The sequence below is a fragment of the Lagopus muta genome, chromosome Z (genome assembly GCF_023343835.1).
Source record: "Lagopus muta isolate bLagMut1 chromosome Z, bLagMut1 primary, whole genome shotgun sequence".
Classification (NCBI taxonomy): domain Eukaryota; kingdom Metazoa; phylum Chordata; class Aves; order Galliformes; family Phasianidae; genus Lagopus; species Lagopus muta.
The window spans coordinates 35,835,978-35,852,197 of NC_064472.1; the positions used below are offsets into that span (position 1 = coordinate 35,835,978).

The 16,220-nt window shown below is 37.0% G+C and overlaps 1 protein-coding gene across 7 annotated transcripts in view; it reads right to left on the reverse strand.

The window, feature by feature from the left end:
* Positions 1-712: 712 nt before the first annotated feature.
* The window catches only part of CEMIP2 (cell migration inducing hyaluronidase 2), a 52,666-nt gene continuing 37,158 nt past the window's right edge, over positions 713-16,220 (reverse strand). For all 7 annotated transcript variants that reach the window (XM_048932509.1, XM_048932506.1, XM_048932512.1 and 4 more), the window contains 14 exons: positions 14,603-14,731; positions 13,463-13,551; positions 11,839-11,970; positions 11,308-11,343; positions 10,462-10,617; positions 10,175-10,352; positions 9,471-9,686; positions 8,557-8,765; positions 7,861-8,046; positions 6,458-6,677; positions 5,828-5,926; positions 4,421-4,569; positions 3,568-3,674; positions 713-2,934 (listed from right to left, as the gene is read on the reverse strand). In XM_048932509.1, coding sequence (XP_048788466.1) covers positions 2,738-2,934; positions 3,568-3,674; positions 4,421-4,569; positions 5,828-5,926; positions 6,458-6,677; positions 7,861-8,046; positions 8,557-8,765; positions 9,471-9,686; positions 10,175-10,352; positions 10,462-10,617; positions 11,308-11,343; positions 11,839-11,970; positions 13,463-13,551; positions 14,603-14,731 — 2,103 coding nt within the window. In that variant the 3' untranslated portion in view covers positions 713-2,737. The remainder of the gene's footprint in view (positions 2,935-3,567; positions 3,675-4,420; positions 4,570-5,827; positions 5,927-6,457; positions 6,678-7,860; positions 8,047-8,556; positions 8,766-9,470; positions 9,687-10,174; positions 10,353-10,461; positions 10,618-11,307; positions 11,344-11,838; positions 11,971-13,462; positions 13,552-14,602; positions 14,732-16,220) is intronic.

Here is a 16,220-nt window from a genome sequence, read left to right on the forward strand (position 1 = left end):
GCCTGATCTTATTCCCCACTGGCTTGTCTTACAGCATATGGTGGTGGTATTGCAGGCTATGGCATTTTGTGTATTTGGAAAAGAGAAGCCAGTTGCATTGACATTTTTAATTGTACAAACCCTCTGCAGGAAACAAGCAGGTAATCACTTCTGGGGACAGCCCAGTCCAATGCAGGGCTTAAAGTAAGGTCAAGCTACATCTGCTCCTCCATGGATGAAGACACCACAGACTCTCTTGCAATCCATATCAGTGGTTCATCACCCATACAGAAAACTGTTTTGTTTTCTGTTTACATGGAATTTCTCGTATGCCCATGTGTGCCCTCTGCTTCTTGTCCTGACACTGGACACCACTGAGAACCTGGCCTCATCTTACTTTTCTCCTTGCTGCAGGTATTGATGCACATGACTAAGCTGCCCTTCAGCCTTCTCTTCTGCAGGCTACTGTGGATAACAACACTGCAGTGGCCTGCACCACATTGAAATGGCTCTTTATGCAGCAGCTGAGACTTTAAGCCCACAGAGGCCCATTGATTCTGTAACCATCTGCAGCTCTATTCCTAGTATTGCCATTTGGTCTTTGAAGGGTAGAACACACACCATAAACCACCCAGGTGAACTGTTTGAAATAAAATGGTTTACGGTGCTCACACAACATATATAAAGTTACTTCATGCAAGAACAGAAGAGACTCAAGCTTTTATTGCTTTGTCAGATGTAAAAATTTATTTATGCTATTTATCAAATGCTTAAGTTCACACAAAAGATGACAGTTTAACTTCAGGTCCAATTGTCTATCAGTACTCCTTACACTTGAGTAGCCTTGAGGTTTCCAAGAACAGTTTTTACAAAAGATGGCTTAAAGCAGCAGAATCTCAAACAATGGCCAACTTCAGAAGCCTGAAGGTCACTATCCAAAAGGCATTTCTCTGCTAAGCACGACCCACAGATCAGAACAATGGAAGTCTTAAGATCATTGCAATCCCCAGACACTAACCCTACTGCACTCCGAGCAAGTAAATCACAAAGTCTGCATTAGTAATACCAAACATTATAGCTAGTCTTAAAAATTTACCACACATACAAAACACTTTTCGTTTTAAGCATTATAGCAACTGTGCATCAAAACAACTGCAAAATACATAATCATCCATTTGGCTTGGTTTTGCAATAAAATAAAATCAGTCATCTGTATGTTAACTTCATCTTGTGTTGTGTTCCTTTCCCCTCCTTTCTTACTTAGGAAAAAAAGGTATTATGATCAGGCAGTTTAATGGTAGCACTGAGGTAGCATATTTTAATTGAATAGAATAATAGGTCTGCTACTGTGCCTCCTCTCCTTTAAAGCACAAAAAAAAAAAAATAATAATCCCCTGTTTTTCAACTTCTTTGGAGAAGACAAGTGAACAGTTCATTTTCAACAGCCACTCCATTTTAAATTCAAAGCACATAGCATCTCCGGATGGTACATATATAACAACAGCTAGAATGAATGAGAACACGTACAGTAACAAGGAACGATGTCAGTTTTATTAGAACTATAGTTATATTTTCAGCTCTGTGGCACCTATTTTTCCCTATTATGAAATGCATCTCTACAGTCTCTGAAATCTAATTTCAAAGACTAGATTCTTGAAAATGGGCAGCTGTATCTCAGTTCTTCTAAACCATTTCCCCACCACCTATAGAAAAGGTAAAACAATTGCAACAAAACCCAACAGAAATCAAAGACAGCTAATAACAGAAATTACCAACAGGGTTACAATAAAAAGAATCAAAAGTTAAGGCAAAATAGATAGCATGATGGAATGAACTGAGCACACCTTCCTCTCAAAATTCAGAGCTGCGATAGCCTTAATCACAGAAGGAGTAGAAGCTCAGCTTCATAACAACCTGAGAATGACTATTTTCTCAGTTCTGCCTTTCTGCTTAAGAGCTTTAAAAGAAAATGTCCAGCTGTGCCCAGTCTTAACAGACAAGTTAACTGATGAAGTAACTCTTACTAGTAACTCCTGTTGGAGTGAGTAGTAAACAGCGATCCTGAAGAATGACAGTCATTTTCTGCTCTTGTCACACCGCCACACATGGCCTCGTAAAAACTCTGTTGCACAGTACACAATCCCCACCCAGCCCAGGCTAGGTCTCCAAATCCCCCCTCTCCACCTTTCGTACAGCAAATCAAAAATTTTACTGCAGTTAAAACTCCTTGAGCACAACTGCAAGCATAATAGGAATTTTTTTGTTTTTTAACACCCTGGAAAGTAATTTGAGAATGTAACTGAACTTCCTGCTAAATAAACTCTCAGGAAAACCTGGATACAGCAGAGGGAAAATGCAAGTAAACTAAGTTACAATGACCAATTCAAGCTGTTTAGAGAGACCTAACTGTTAATCTTTCAAGTAATCCAAATAGCACTCCAACACCAGCTATCAAAAATTTAAGGCTTTTATGAACACTCTCTTAAATACAAAAGGAGTATTAAACAGAAAAAATTGTTTACAGTAAATACAAACATCTGAAAAATCTCTGAAACCTGTTTATACAAATACTAATAAATTCTTCCATATTTTGTACAACTAGAAGGTGCACAGACTGGCATTCAAGCGGTCAATGATGGCAAACGTCTGTCAGATAATAACATGATTTCCTTGAATAACAACACAGTTTAAAATGCCATAAATTAAAAATAAGTTAGTTCACATTTTCTTCCCCCAGTTTTTATGTACAGCTTAGTCTTTAATAAGATCTTGTAGCCTTCTTCAGAAGCTCGAGGTCTTTCCGTCGACTCTTGATAGCTCTGGTACAGCCATATTCTTCCAGTTGCAAAGGGATATACTTTTCTATCTGAATTTGCCCATGACCAGCAGGACTGGTAAACAGCTTAATCCAAGATGGCTTAAAGTTTCCTCTGAAGCCCAGGAAGGCCACACTTCCTGCAACAAAAATAGTGCAGTGTTACAGGAGCCTAATTATAACACATGGTTCAGCAAGGGAGAAACACTCTTACAAAATCCTCCTTCTGCCATTTACTCAGTATAGTAATCCAGCCTTAGTGGCACCTGTACCAAATTGGGATACATTAATTCAAAAATTTTCTGCTACTATTTAGTACTAAATTCTCTAAAATCTTCAATTTGAAAACAGAACCATCACAACAGTTATAAAAACTGTTCCCTCACACAGAACTTATGCCACAGCCCTGAAGGGATGAGAACTGCCCCATGGGGTGCATAGAAACTGATCATCCCTCAAAATACCACATCGCATCACTGCAACAGGAAATACTGGAGTGGCAGTGGGGATTGTTTAGAAGGAGAGTGCACGTCCCTCAGATTTGCTGCATGAGACACAACATAAAGGCTTCGGGAAAAAAAGCCCAGGCTTTCTGTATAATCAAGTTACAGAGAACTGGTAGTCACCTTCTTGCTTGCAATATGCTTCATACATGTTTCCTCTGGGTGACATGAAGCAATGTCTGGACCCAGAAGAAATCTGTGAGGCAGACAAATGCACAAATTAGGGGGAAACCTAAGTGGTATAAAAGAAATGCGCAAAATTTCACTAACCATTGCTCTGAAGGTAAGGTGGTTTGGCTGTCCCCAAGGACTTTAAGGCTTCTGCTAAGTTACTAGGAATTTCTACCTCGCCTCTTGTGCTCAGTAGAACCACAGACCTGCAATAGAAGCAGTGCAGAGACAACAGTAGTTACAATTGAAGTTTTCCTGGTATCCTACATACTTTTACAGCTGGATGTCTTCATAGCCCACTTTTGCCCTCTTTCTAAAGAGTTTTTGTGTTAAAGCTGTACATGGAAATAAGACAACATTCTCTGGAAAGTAGCATCTAGAAAAGCATACACTTGGAAAAATATTAAAAATACACCTCCTAAGTTTAACTCAAATCCTCTTAAATAAAAATTTCCAGTGACTTTTGTATATTAAAAAATAATAATTAAACTCTTGATCCAAAATGAAAATACCAGAAACTGTATTTTCCAGACACTAACTTTCTATCTCTTTTTTTTTTTTTTTTTTTTAATGTCAATATTTTTCACTCTGGATCTGGAGAAAAGTCACTCCTAACGCAAGTAGAACATCACACAGTTTGTCAGTTTGTAAGAGCCCATAAATACTCTTACTGAAGCAAAAGTTCTTCCTCTTTTAAGGAAAGAGGTGCTACTACATGAGGTTCAGTTTCTTTTTGAAGTGAAAGGCATGCAACACTGGAGGATTTTAGTGAGTGGCTTTGCTTGCTCTAGCAAAGCAAAGTTATCTGTTATATTTCTCCTTTTTCCTCAACTTCAATACACATTTTGCTCATTTTCAGTGTTGTTAGATAAACATTATTAGTAGAAATCTTGTTAGAGAGCAGAAATACAGCTTGCAGAACACACTGGATATAAATGGTCATTACACGTACCTTTGTGGTATTTCAGACTTTAAATAGCCACCTACACGCTTAATGTCTGCTCCGGAAAATAAATTATTTCCTGACACTGTGCCAGTGCAGGCATCAACTACAACAACGAGTATACCATTATCCTTGAAGGAAAACATTGTGTTATTGACCTGCATGGGGGAAAAAAAAAATTCATAAATCTACAATGACTTCAACTGTTGTCATACTGTGCTCAGTGTTAACCTTCATGTGTACAATGGTGTACAGCTTAGAAATGCTCACTTTTCACTGTCATCTCTCTTATTTTTTTTTTTTTTTCTTCCCCCCTTTGAGAAGAAACTTTCAGCGAGACTTCTGAATGAGAACCTTCAATCACTAGCTTCAGTGTGGAGACCAGTCAACATTTGGAGAGATAAACTACCTGTTTTGGGAAGCTAACATTCAGATAATGAACCATCTGCACTTCTTGTCAATAGCACAGTTAACCATTCACTGTGGATGCACAATTTTGTTCCAGTGTCACCTTATGCTCCTACTGCTCTAGATACAGCAAGACTCCTATAGAACTCTGCACTCTACCACTTTTCTGCCTAAGGAACTCAGAGTTACACTATTTCAACCAACTGGCTTTGCAGAGCACAAGTCACTTAAAGCTTTGTGGTGTGAGCTTATCTGCAAAAGCTATCCTCAGTATCACATGCAGGTCTACTTCAGCATCTGAACAGAAGCAAAGCAAACATTTTATACAATGTCACATAGAATCAGAGAATCATTTGAGTTGGAAGAGACCTCTAAAGGTCTAGTTCAAATATAGTTCAACTCCCCTACAATGAACAGGGACATCTGATTGTTGGACTAGATGAACTGATAGGTCATTTCCAACCTTAATGATTCTACTGATTTTACTGATCTAATGATACTATTATCTACAGCTAGATTAGGTTGCTCAGATCACTGCTCAGCCTGACATTGAATGCATCCAGGCACAGGGCATCCATCACGTCTTAGCAACCTGTTCCAGTACTTCCTTCACACTCGCTAGGACTGCATCAGAACAAATACTGAAAATTATGGGCTCTTTAGTAACTGACATTTTTTTTAGGTTAGCAAAACCTAATGTCTTGAACAATTCAATACAGCCATACAGGTTTCATCAGGAATTCAAAGATTTTAAGTTCTTCCTTGCTGGTACAATTTTCACTCTAGTGGCAGAGGATTTGCAATTAGAATACAAAAGGAGGAGTTGGGAGCCTCTTTTTCTAAAATTAGAAGATCAGGCTTCTGACCTACTGTTTTCTAAACCATGAACGAACACTTCTTATGCTGATGAAGAAGTGTGAGCTTAGCACTATGTAGGGCAGTACAACTGTTCCAATACCAAGACCTACAGAGCAAGAAAAATAAAAGAAAACTACAAAGAATACTCACGGAAATAAATGCTTGCTGAGCTCTGCTTAACTCATTTTTACCAGATAAATTAATCTGCACAAGGAGGTAGTTTTTGTGAGGATCGCTGGTGAATACCATCTGGATGTCAAACAGAACACTTTAAGTATACATATGTGTATGTCATTGACACTTTATCATGTCATGTTTTGTAACAGGTAACTCATACTCCAAAGTAATATGACATATGAACAGTATAATACATCTTATTCCAGTATTTTTCCTCATCATGTATAGAGAAAACACATAATGCAATTTCAAGCTTATGCTAATATGAAAAATCCAAAAAAGAAGAGGTTGGCCAATAGTATGCCTTGAACTACAGATCTCTGCAGGAAAGCTTTCCTGCATGGTACACAGTTGACAGAGTTGCTCTACTCATGTCATGTCTTCTCTGTCACATGTAGAGCAGGAGGCAAGGCACAAATATGGAGCAATGTTTCTCCCTCATGCTACAACAGCCCTCCTGCCTTCTTGAGCACAGGAAATAAATAACCTGCAAATTGGTAGGTGTTGTATTTTGTGCTGAAAAACTGAAACTATGCCTTTAACACAAGTAGTATGAAACGCCAACTACACAGATGATACAAGTTTTTGCTTATTTTCTTTTACCTGAGTTGTGCCACACTTTGTGCACGGTACAGTAGTTTTTACTGGCATCTGCTTTATGACAGCTGGTCCTTGGTAGTACTTTGGGTAAGCTTTTGCCATGCAGTTACTGACCCCTTTTGCTGAATCTTTGGTCACAATCTTGATCCTTTCACATCCCTGAGATGAGCAATAACTGTGACCATCCCTATTGTATTTGGCTTGAAGAAATAAAAACAGTAGTCTATGCACACAAAAAGAAAAAAGAGAAGGGAGGTGAGAGATGGAGAAAATAAATTGACTACAAGGAAGTATTTATGTTAAACCTTAGCAGGTACATTTCATGATTTTGAGAAGTAGAAAACTACAGTATTTACTTCTGTACCATTGTTCAAACTTTTTCGAAATATTTACGCTTTACTAGAATTACAAAGTCTCTACTGACATATCTGAAATCTCTAACAATTAAGTGAGATGTTGCTATGAATGCATATGTTTTGATAAGAACAGCCACTCCTCAAAATAGAGGCAGGAAGGTAGGAAACAATAAAACAAGCTGCAGAGCTTATGTATGTTTTCCATAACTGTAGATCTTTATGGATACCAACAACAACTGTTCAGATATTCAGCTGTATTTACCAGCACTGAACAATGTAGTTACACTGCTGCATCTTAAATAAATGCCTGGAAATGCCATTTAGAGTGTTACCAATGCAAAAGGGACAATGATTTTTCTATTATATATTTAACTGTTATCACCGGTAACTGCTGTTACTGTTGTAGCTCTTAGAGAAAGGAAACACAAACAATCTTTAGAGCACTGTCATCTGCCCATTTGCCGGATAAAGAAACAAAGTCCTGTGTTAATCATTTATTTCCACATTAAGTAACAAAATTCTAACACACGCAAGTGATGTATGTAGGACTTAATTTCAGTAAATGCTGACCACACCTTAAACCTCTCAGAAGGATCTCAATGGCTTCTGTAAAGAAAACTTTTGAAATGGAAACTAGGACTTCTAAATACTATTCACAAGGCTAAAAGTGGGTTTTCAGGAATATATAGTTTCCAAAACAGTCTTGCCACAGAGAAGTTGTCAGAAGTTTAACAAGAATGCACAAATTTTCTTTGAAGGGGGAATTTACTTCCTGCAAGACACCTGTCTGCAGTGCTGTGGATACTACATTTTCCCTAGACATGGGACACAAAATATTTGTGTAACTGCAGTCTTCTTGAGAATGTGTGCTCATAATAACCACTGTATTTTGGAGATTCAAAGTCACATACAATATTCTTTCAAAGAAGTTTTGGACTCCTCCGTAACAGCCTCCCTCCAGCTCAAGTGTCTCAATCAGTTCCTTTCATTGCTATCATGCTATCTATTATCATTAAAATCTTTCATCACAGGCAAGTTATAAGGCGTTACCCAGTACTGTTGTCAAAATAAAACTTCTTGTCTGATCGATTCTTTTCAAGCTCCAGCATTGAAGGTACAGGTGTGTAGCGTTCTACCTTACTCGACAGAGCAGACGACTTCCTCTGAAAGGTTTCCAGAACTATAGTAAAATCAGTATTTGGTTGATAACAAAGACCAACACGAATCCAGTCATTCCTGAAAAGAAAACAAGTGTACGATTCACCACAGGAACAGTTCAGATGACAATGAGCAGCACACAAGTCACTGCAAAAACATAATTAACAGGAACACAAAGCTTTTAACCCTGCAAGCCTTCTTCCCCACTTTCTTTCACTAACTGTTGCAGTATCCAGTACATCCTTAGAAAACATTTGATTTTATGCTTCAGACATTTATCTAGCTTATCCAACAGTAACATCAAGTACCCCAAAGTATGCAGTTTCAATTTTGCCAAACTTCACTTTTTGGTATGTTTTCTTCTCCAAATGATTTTTGTTAAAGACACTGCACTAAATACAAAATTGACTTTAGGTACATGTTTATTGGTTCATCTCCCGCTTTTAATACTTTAATATTTGTAATTAAGAAGAAAAAAAGCAAAAATCCATTCTCACTGGCAGTTACAAACTCTCAGCACACTAATTCTGCAGCACATTACTTCACTGTTACCTTATGGCTCAATGATATGAAAGAAAGAGAACGTACTTATCGAAGTTAATGAGGTAAAGATACGTGACATTTGGTGCTTTTCCATTCCAATGTATTGTGTAGCCCTTCTGAAGCATTACTACTGGCTGGTACTGCTGAAAGACAGCTTTCTGATTAATCCCTCTAAGAACCATAGGATTGGATGGGTACTCATCTCGTACAATAGCCATGGAAAGATTCTGTCCATTCCATGTTTGAACATAGACCTATACGTTATAGAGGAAGAGGAAAGATTTGCAATCTTTAATCAGTACAACACTAAGTGAAACAGTGAAAGACAGACTGTATATGACTGCAGAAGAACTGCTGCAATTTGAGGTTTGCAAATATTTCATAGAACCATAGAATAGTAGGTGTTGGAAGGGAAGAGATCATCTAGTCCAATCCCCTCCGTTTGCCCTTTTTCTTTCAAAAAAGATCCCTATTTGAAAAACTATTGTAGATTTTGCCTGTCTTACAAAAAAATAAAATAAAAAATAAAAACATCGGGGAGAGGGGGAAAAGCACAGTTCCAAAACAGTATCTGACAAATCTCATACAGAACAGGAATCAGACCTGTATGATATTTATATTCAGAAGGTATGCTCCAATAAGAAAAACGTAAGAAAAACAACAACTAGTAAACCTTAAAACCCAGCCTGTGAACAAAAAACAAAATGCCAGCAGAAGAAAATGGCTCTGATACAAAACAGATAGGACTTTAACATGGAATTCCTGGCATATATACTCCCAACGCATTTGCTATTATCTGGAAGCAAGTACTGCAATCTAGTTTGCATCCTGAATGGAATGTTGTACGCAAAAATGGCTGAAAATTGTAATTTACATATAAAAGTATTTTAAAAATTCCTTTCTTCCACACACTTTGTTCACATTGTAGGTGTTTCTCCAGTAGAAGTCAGAGTACTAGCCTGTGCATAGGTCCCACTGCAGATCACTCCATTCCATTCTGTATTATTAATGCATTTGGGGTGTTGAATCAAGTAGTTATCCATTCTGCCCACATACGTATCTTTATAATCAGTCACTGAACCGTCTAGATCATGGAATATTGAGTTCTTGTCACCATCCAGATCTACTTCTTCAAACCAGGGACCAGGTTTTCCAAAGAAGGCTTTCAGAGAAACCTGTCAACAACAATCAAAATGCATACATAGTTCTTTTACTCCAGGTGACATAGAGACTAATACTCTCAATTCTGCAAAAATACAGGAATTTGAGAAGAGTTGATTAAAAAAAACTTGTGGCAAGAGCAATGCAATCATTTTGTTTTTCAGTAATAGGCTCAGGTCAGCTCTTGATTTTGTGTAAATACGTTGTAACTGCAACTGAAAATTCATTATCAAAGATACACCAGACCTTACAAAATCTCTTTTCAGTTTTACCATCAGTCAAAAAAGAGATCATTAATGAAACTTATTCTACGTATTATTTTTCTTGCCTGGGAGACGAAGAATATCTCAAATGATCTCCACCCAAGACAAACTATGAAGTAGGTTTGCATACAAAAAAAAAAAAAAAAATTTTCCATAGGGGCCCTTGGAAAATTATTTAAAATAAAGCAAGAAGAAAACTAATCTACCCGCAACAGCAAAATAACTTCTAATGAACTTACATTTGGACCAAACTTTACAAGAGAAATGTTGTTTCTTGGTGTCATCTGCCAAGGATTTTTCATCAAGAAACCAACTGCACTGGTAAATCTGTCTGGAGTTGGCACAAAGTTCCTGAACGTGCACTTAGTGAGGTGAATAGGCCCATCATAAATTTGAAAACCTCTAATTGGAAATGTCCTGTTAATAAAAGCAAATATTTACAGCACCCTGTAACAAAAATCAGGACAAGCCTAAGCCTGCATATACATTTCTGAGAAACTAGCTCCTTTACTCATGTCGTACTTACCGATTTCTAGGTAGAGTGCGCACCTTATTGTCTATTCCTCCAGAGCCTGTGTATTTATTTTGACCACCATGAAACCCGTAATTCTTGCTCTCCCCTATGAACAGAGATTCGGACACCACTTGGCTGGCACCTTCATCATTTGGAAAGCTCCCATCACTATCAAAGCAATGTCAGGGATAAAAGCTTTTAGCCAAGACTATCCAGCAGACTAAAACACAAGGCATGGTTCTACTCCTACTCTGTAATAGTCTCCATAAAGCAAAGCAGTTCATATTCTTATTTGTAATATAAAGAACAATAAATTTAATCACTAACAGTCTTTTTGAAAGGACGAAAATCCTTGTGCAGAACTGTACATTTTCTATTCTCCTATGATAATCAGCACTCTTATTTATAGCCCACTTCCACAATTCTAGAACACATTTTTCACAACCTAAGCAGTAGCAGTTTTAGCTTTCTACCCAAGTTATTAGATTTCCTTCCACTGAAAAGAGGCTCTGCCCACTCTAACCATTCATTCATTTCCCTTTACTTGCATTGAACAGCTCAGGAAGAAAATCAAAGCTGCCCAAGGCATCGTGCCATACAGAGAATACTCGTGTAAACATAACCCTTCTGGAGAAGAGGTAGCAAATTGTTATGTAAAGAAAGCATAGGTTGAACAAAGAGCAAACTTTAGCAGATGTGTCAATTTGTAGCCTTAATAATATGTTTTATACCACTGGAAATTGACCTAAAAGTGAAAATAAAGCCTTAAGAAAGTATACCTATTAATTTTTACTGACAGATTTACATATGATGTTTTTCTAAACTTTTAAGAAAACACAGCAATAATTAAATACTCACCTGGCAAATGTCAAACCAATTCCATTGTCTGCAAACCTAAAAGAAAGTCCATAAAATCAAGCTTCAGTTACATCTTCTGGACTATCCTATAATAAGATATTCTAAGACTACATAGTGATATGCACTGAAGAAAACCTTTGCATTAATAGAATCGAGAAACTATTAAGTAGTTCTTATAAAAATTACGTTTTTAAAAGAAGAAAACAACAGAAAGAAAATACAGCTTTTCATATCTTTTAAGCAGGAACCTGGAAGCTTAGAAGAAAACACAGACATCTCAATATAAACTAGTAGTCCCAATCAAGTTTTACACTTTTTTATTTTGTAGTTTTTTTCCTTCATTTAAAGAAGTTTCTCATCTAGCCATACATAAACTTAAAGCAATGGGTTTGTGTAAAAGTATTGGAAACACAGCAGTTCCCAGGTTTAAGCATCAATCTTCTTTATAACCTTGTTGCAGTATGTTTTCATAAAAACAGCTTCAGGGTAAGCTTCTTAGCAACATGCAGTTGTTTGCTTCTGGATACCTACCCAGAGTTCTGAATGAGGATATCTCCTCCCCTGACCCAAGCACCATGATCATTGTTTTTGAAAGAGATTAATCCATCAATCAGGGCGGCAACTCGGGGTTTTTCAGGGTCTGCATCTTGATGAGGACGAAACCTGTAACAGATTAAAAAAAACAACAAAAAAAAATCCACATATGTTTGATATAAAAATACAGTTTGTTTTATATGGCTCAAATATGTTGGGCTGAGAGAATCTGGAAGATAAATACGCACTCTCACCTGACAGGTAAAAATCATCTCTGCTTCATGTTGGGACTGAGACAAGCCTGAACCATATGCATCTGTAGATACCTACTTCCAGAAAAGCATCTTTCCTGTGCCACAAAGAAGGAACCTAAAATTTCTCTTTCCCAGTAACTGTCGAACTTTTCTGAATCTTGCTAAGTTAAATGATCTGCATTTCCTTTCTTCTCTTGCTTTTTCTCACTGCCCTCTCCGAAGTATCGTCTCCCCACTTCTATTCCAGCATTAATGTCCCAGTTTAATGCAGGGAATTAGTGACTTTGAGGGATACACAGGTGTGCCATTGCACTAGACAAAAAAGGCTAGAGGTTTGTATAAATGTTTGCTATTCAGAGGGCAGGGCACGTCACCATTTGTCTGGCTGCTGTCAAAGATGAACCCCGTCTCATACACTCAAATTTTTACATCCGATCTTCATACCCTGCCAACACGCTATAGGTTCTCTCATGCCATTCTACCTCTCTTAAGTTCTTCTTGACTACATGAAGGCAATGCGTAAGACCTGTGGGACTTCTGTCAAAATGTCACAACTTCTGTTAAAAAGTCACAGTCATAACTAACAACTTGTTAGTTTCCAATGCAAGAAGTATTAAATATTACCAAACTCTGAAACTTTCCTCTTTGTATCTGCAGCTATCACTTAACTATCCCCATCCTAAGAAGGCTGAATCAAAAATAATCTTATAACTGTATCTTCAGTCTTAGTTCTTGGTTGCCACAACAAAACGTTGATTTTTCTTGTCACTTTACACAGGATAACTTGAAATTTTCCCAGACTCTCCAATATTTTCTCTCACTTTGTAAGCTGAAGATAACGTGGCTGGCTGCACTATCCCAGCAAATAATCTTCAGTAGAAGCATACCACTGAAGTGTGACCTCCAAGTCCAGAAGGCACACTAGGAAGCATTCAGAAGTAGGAAAGGCAAGGGAATCTATTACTTACTGCTGTTAGGCTTTTTCCTAACAATTATTTAAACAGCCATAAATCAGATGCAGATTTTAATATAGGGCTGGACTTTGGTAGCAATTCCAGAAAATACTATAAACTTAATAGCAGAGCATGATTAAAATTATGTTTTCTAGCAGGCTGAAAACTACCCAGGGCCAAGGGCTCAAAAAAAAAAAAAAAAAAAAAAAAAAAAAAAAAAAAAAAAGCCAATTCCTTCAGGCAAACTGTTCTTTCTTGCTCCCAAAGAGATGCATAGATGAGAAAAAAGAAAGGGAACTTATTGCTCGTTTATTATTTGTAGTGTTTTAAACTTTTTTTTCCCCCTCATGTGAAGGTACAAACAATCTCAGAACGTTACCATTTTTCATTGAGATGGAAGATAATATTCTTTACCTTGCGTTGTTGTCCAAGCAAAGATATTCTCTGGGATCATCAGCACTAGCATTAGTTGTTTTAACACCCTTATCAATGAACAAACCAGCCTTTAAAGAAAAGAAAAAAAAGAAAAGGGAGGGTGGAAAAGAATAAATTTCATACTGCCCAACACTGAAAAGACAACAATTACTATATTTTTCAGATTACATTTCATGCAATACACTCTATTAAAGACTCTTAGATCTTCCAGGTTGGCCTAATAGAGAAACAGGATCTTTCCATGCAAATTTGGAAAAGAACTGAAAATCCCAGGAAAATCACTGCCTGGAGTTTAAAAAAAAAAAAAAAAAAAAAAAAAGTAATGGAAAACCATTAAAGTTCATTTCAAACTTTTTTCACATCTAACTATTTGAGGTTTTACACTTATTTCCAGATGATCTTCTGGAAAATTTGGAAGCCAACCTTGTGGTGAATGCAAAATATTCTCACAAATGCTGCTAATGGAGAAAAAATTGATCGTGCTGTGCAACAATGCTTTGTATTTTAATTTAAAACACAACTGATCTCACTACTAAAGCTGACATCTGCCCAGACAATCATCAACTTGAACCTCAATAATCCAGCATGAATACTTGACAAAATAAAAAAGAAAAAAAAAAAGAAGTGTTTGAGGCTGCTGAGCCTGAATTACATATACAACATACACAGTTACCTGTGATCCAAATTATGTTCAGAATTGAACGCTGCTACATGAGTGGATCCTCAGGCCTGGTCCTGGAGGCAGCTCTTTAAACACGGGTTTTCAGCATATGAACAGCTATCCTTGCTCAAAAATAATGAGCTACGTAACTTTTTTTTTCCTCCACAACGCACTTTAGCATTCACTGTGTTTTAATTCCAGTCTGATCAAGTGCCCCAACAGCCTCAGACCTATAACTACTACAGCGCAGTGCATCATTTCTTGGTATCCCAGATATCCAGTTGTCAAGTAAAATCAATAAAAAGCTACAGGCATACAGATTACACACTGTTCTGTAATACCTAGACAGAGTTGTGCAGTTCAAACAAATTATTCAAGCACCTTAAAATTTAAGCAGACAAATCCTTGTGTAAAATAGTTACAAATGAAGACCTTCAACATTTTTTAAGGTACATTACCTTAAAATTAGAATGAACCCTGTTGTTATAGAAGATTCCTAGGGGTGTGAGCTCTGACTTTGTTTCAATACCTAGACCATGAGAATCTCCTGTAGCAATTTTGTGGAACAAATACCATATTCCAGCGTCCTGCAAATGAGGAGAGAGAACATAACTCAGAAGAGAGTCTGATACTACTATCAGTTCTGATATATTCACATCTAATCACAAATAAATATATGTTAAGGAGTTGAACATTTTAAATAAGGAAGAAAATAACAGCACAGTCCACACCAACCATATGCTGTGGAATTATTTATCGAAATAGTCTCCAAAGCATTCTTCAGTGAAGAAGACCACAAATACAGCTGTACTGTAGTGATGAAGATGCATTAAAAATTGTTTTCTTCTCAGTTAAATCATTTAACCTCATACATTTCAGGTCTTCTAATATTTCAAGACAAAAAGAAGAAAAGGCTCATTTTCCTCTGTGATTTCTGTGCTCCATTTCTACACAAATAATCAATTTTATTTTGTTTTTAAGTTAATCAGGCTATTTACAGAAAAACACTCAAAAGTCTTCCTCTCCTCCTTACTGCTACACTGTAAGATTTGTTCATCTATATTCACATCAGAATGTAACGACAACCAAAAAAAAACAAAAACAAAAAACACACAACACAAGCACTTTCAGGAAAGTGAATAGAGACATCCAGAAGGCCAGCCAGTTCAGAGTTCTGTGCCAATAACATGCAGTAATAATTTCAGCATCTGTTCATTTCCTCCACTTCAACATCCCTGCTCTTAAAGAAGCTGGAGTTACCTGCCAAAGCAGACCCATAGAAGTTCCTTTTCTAACTCCATCTGAGTTGAAAAGGGGCAGTGCAGCAACAGCACCCATAACGCAGATATCTAAAGATACAAAAAATGTTGCCTGCTTGCTCTGTGCCCTTAGAAAACTTAAAAACAAACAAAAATCAACTGCATAAGGAGTATTAAAGTGTTATAAAAGTAGCAAAGAAAAAAAACCACCGCATACTGTATGTTCCATATAATGAAAAAGTCTTCACCTTCCTGTTCAAGAAATATGGATAAAGTCAATTCATTCTAGCTTAAAAATCACTCCAAGAATATACTCATTTTCCAAACAGCCCTGGAAATTCTGCTTCTGAGTAACATATTCCCACCCGTAATGATGACATACTGTAACATTTCTGTCATTAACAATTCCAAAGAAAGTGTGCATGTTCCACATAAAATACCAAAATCTTACTTCACATATAATTAAATACAGTTCCGTGCTTGGCAAAAATCAAGCAATTTTTATCCAAAACACATCTTAATGCTTCAAAAAGAGTTTAATAAACTTCAAAGCTCTTAAAGCACTTGTAAGCACTCAGAAAAAAGAGCTTTTTTCCCCCTCTCATATAGCTGAAACAAAAGTAGTAAGTACTGCTGAAACACCCTTACAATAGGCTCCATTGTAATAAAGAAGTTGGAGAGAGCAATGGAATTATTTGCTTGTGAATTGTTACACTTTATACCCACAAAGCTCTACAGTGGAGTGTTTATATCAAGACAGTTGAAGCATTTTGTTTCTGAAACTGAAGCTACAGACTTTACATGCCAATGCAAGAAA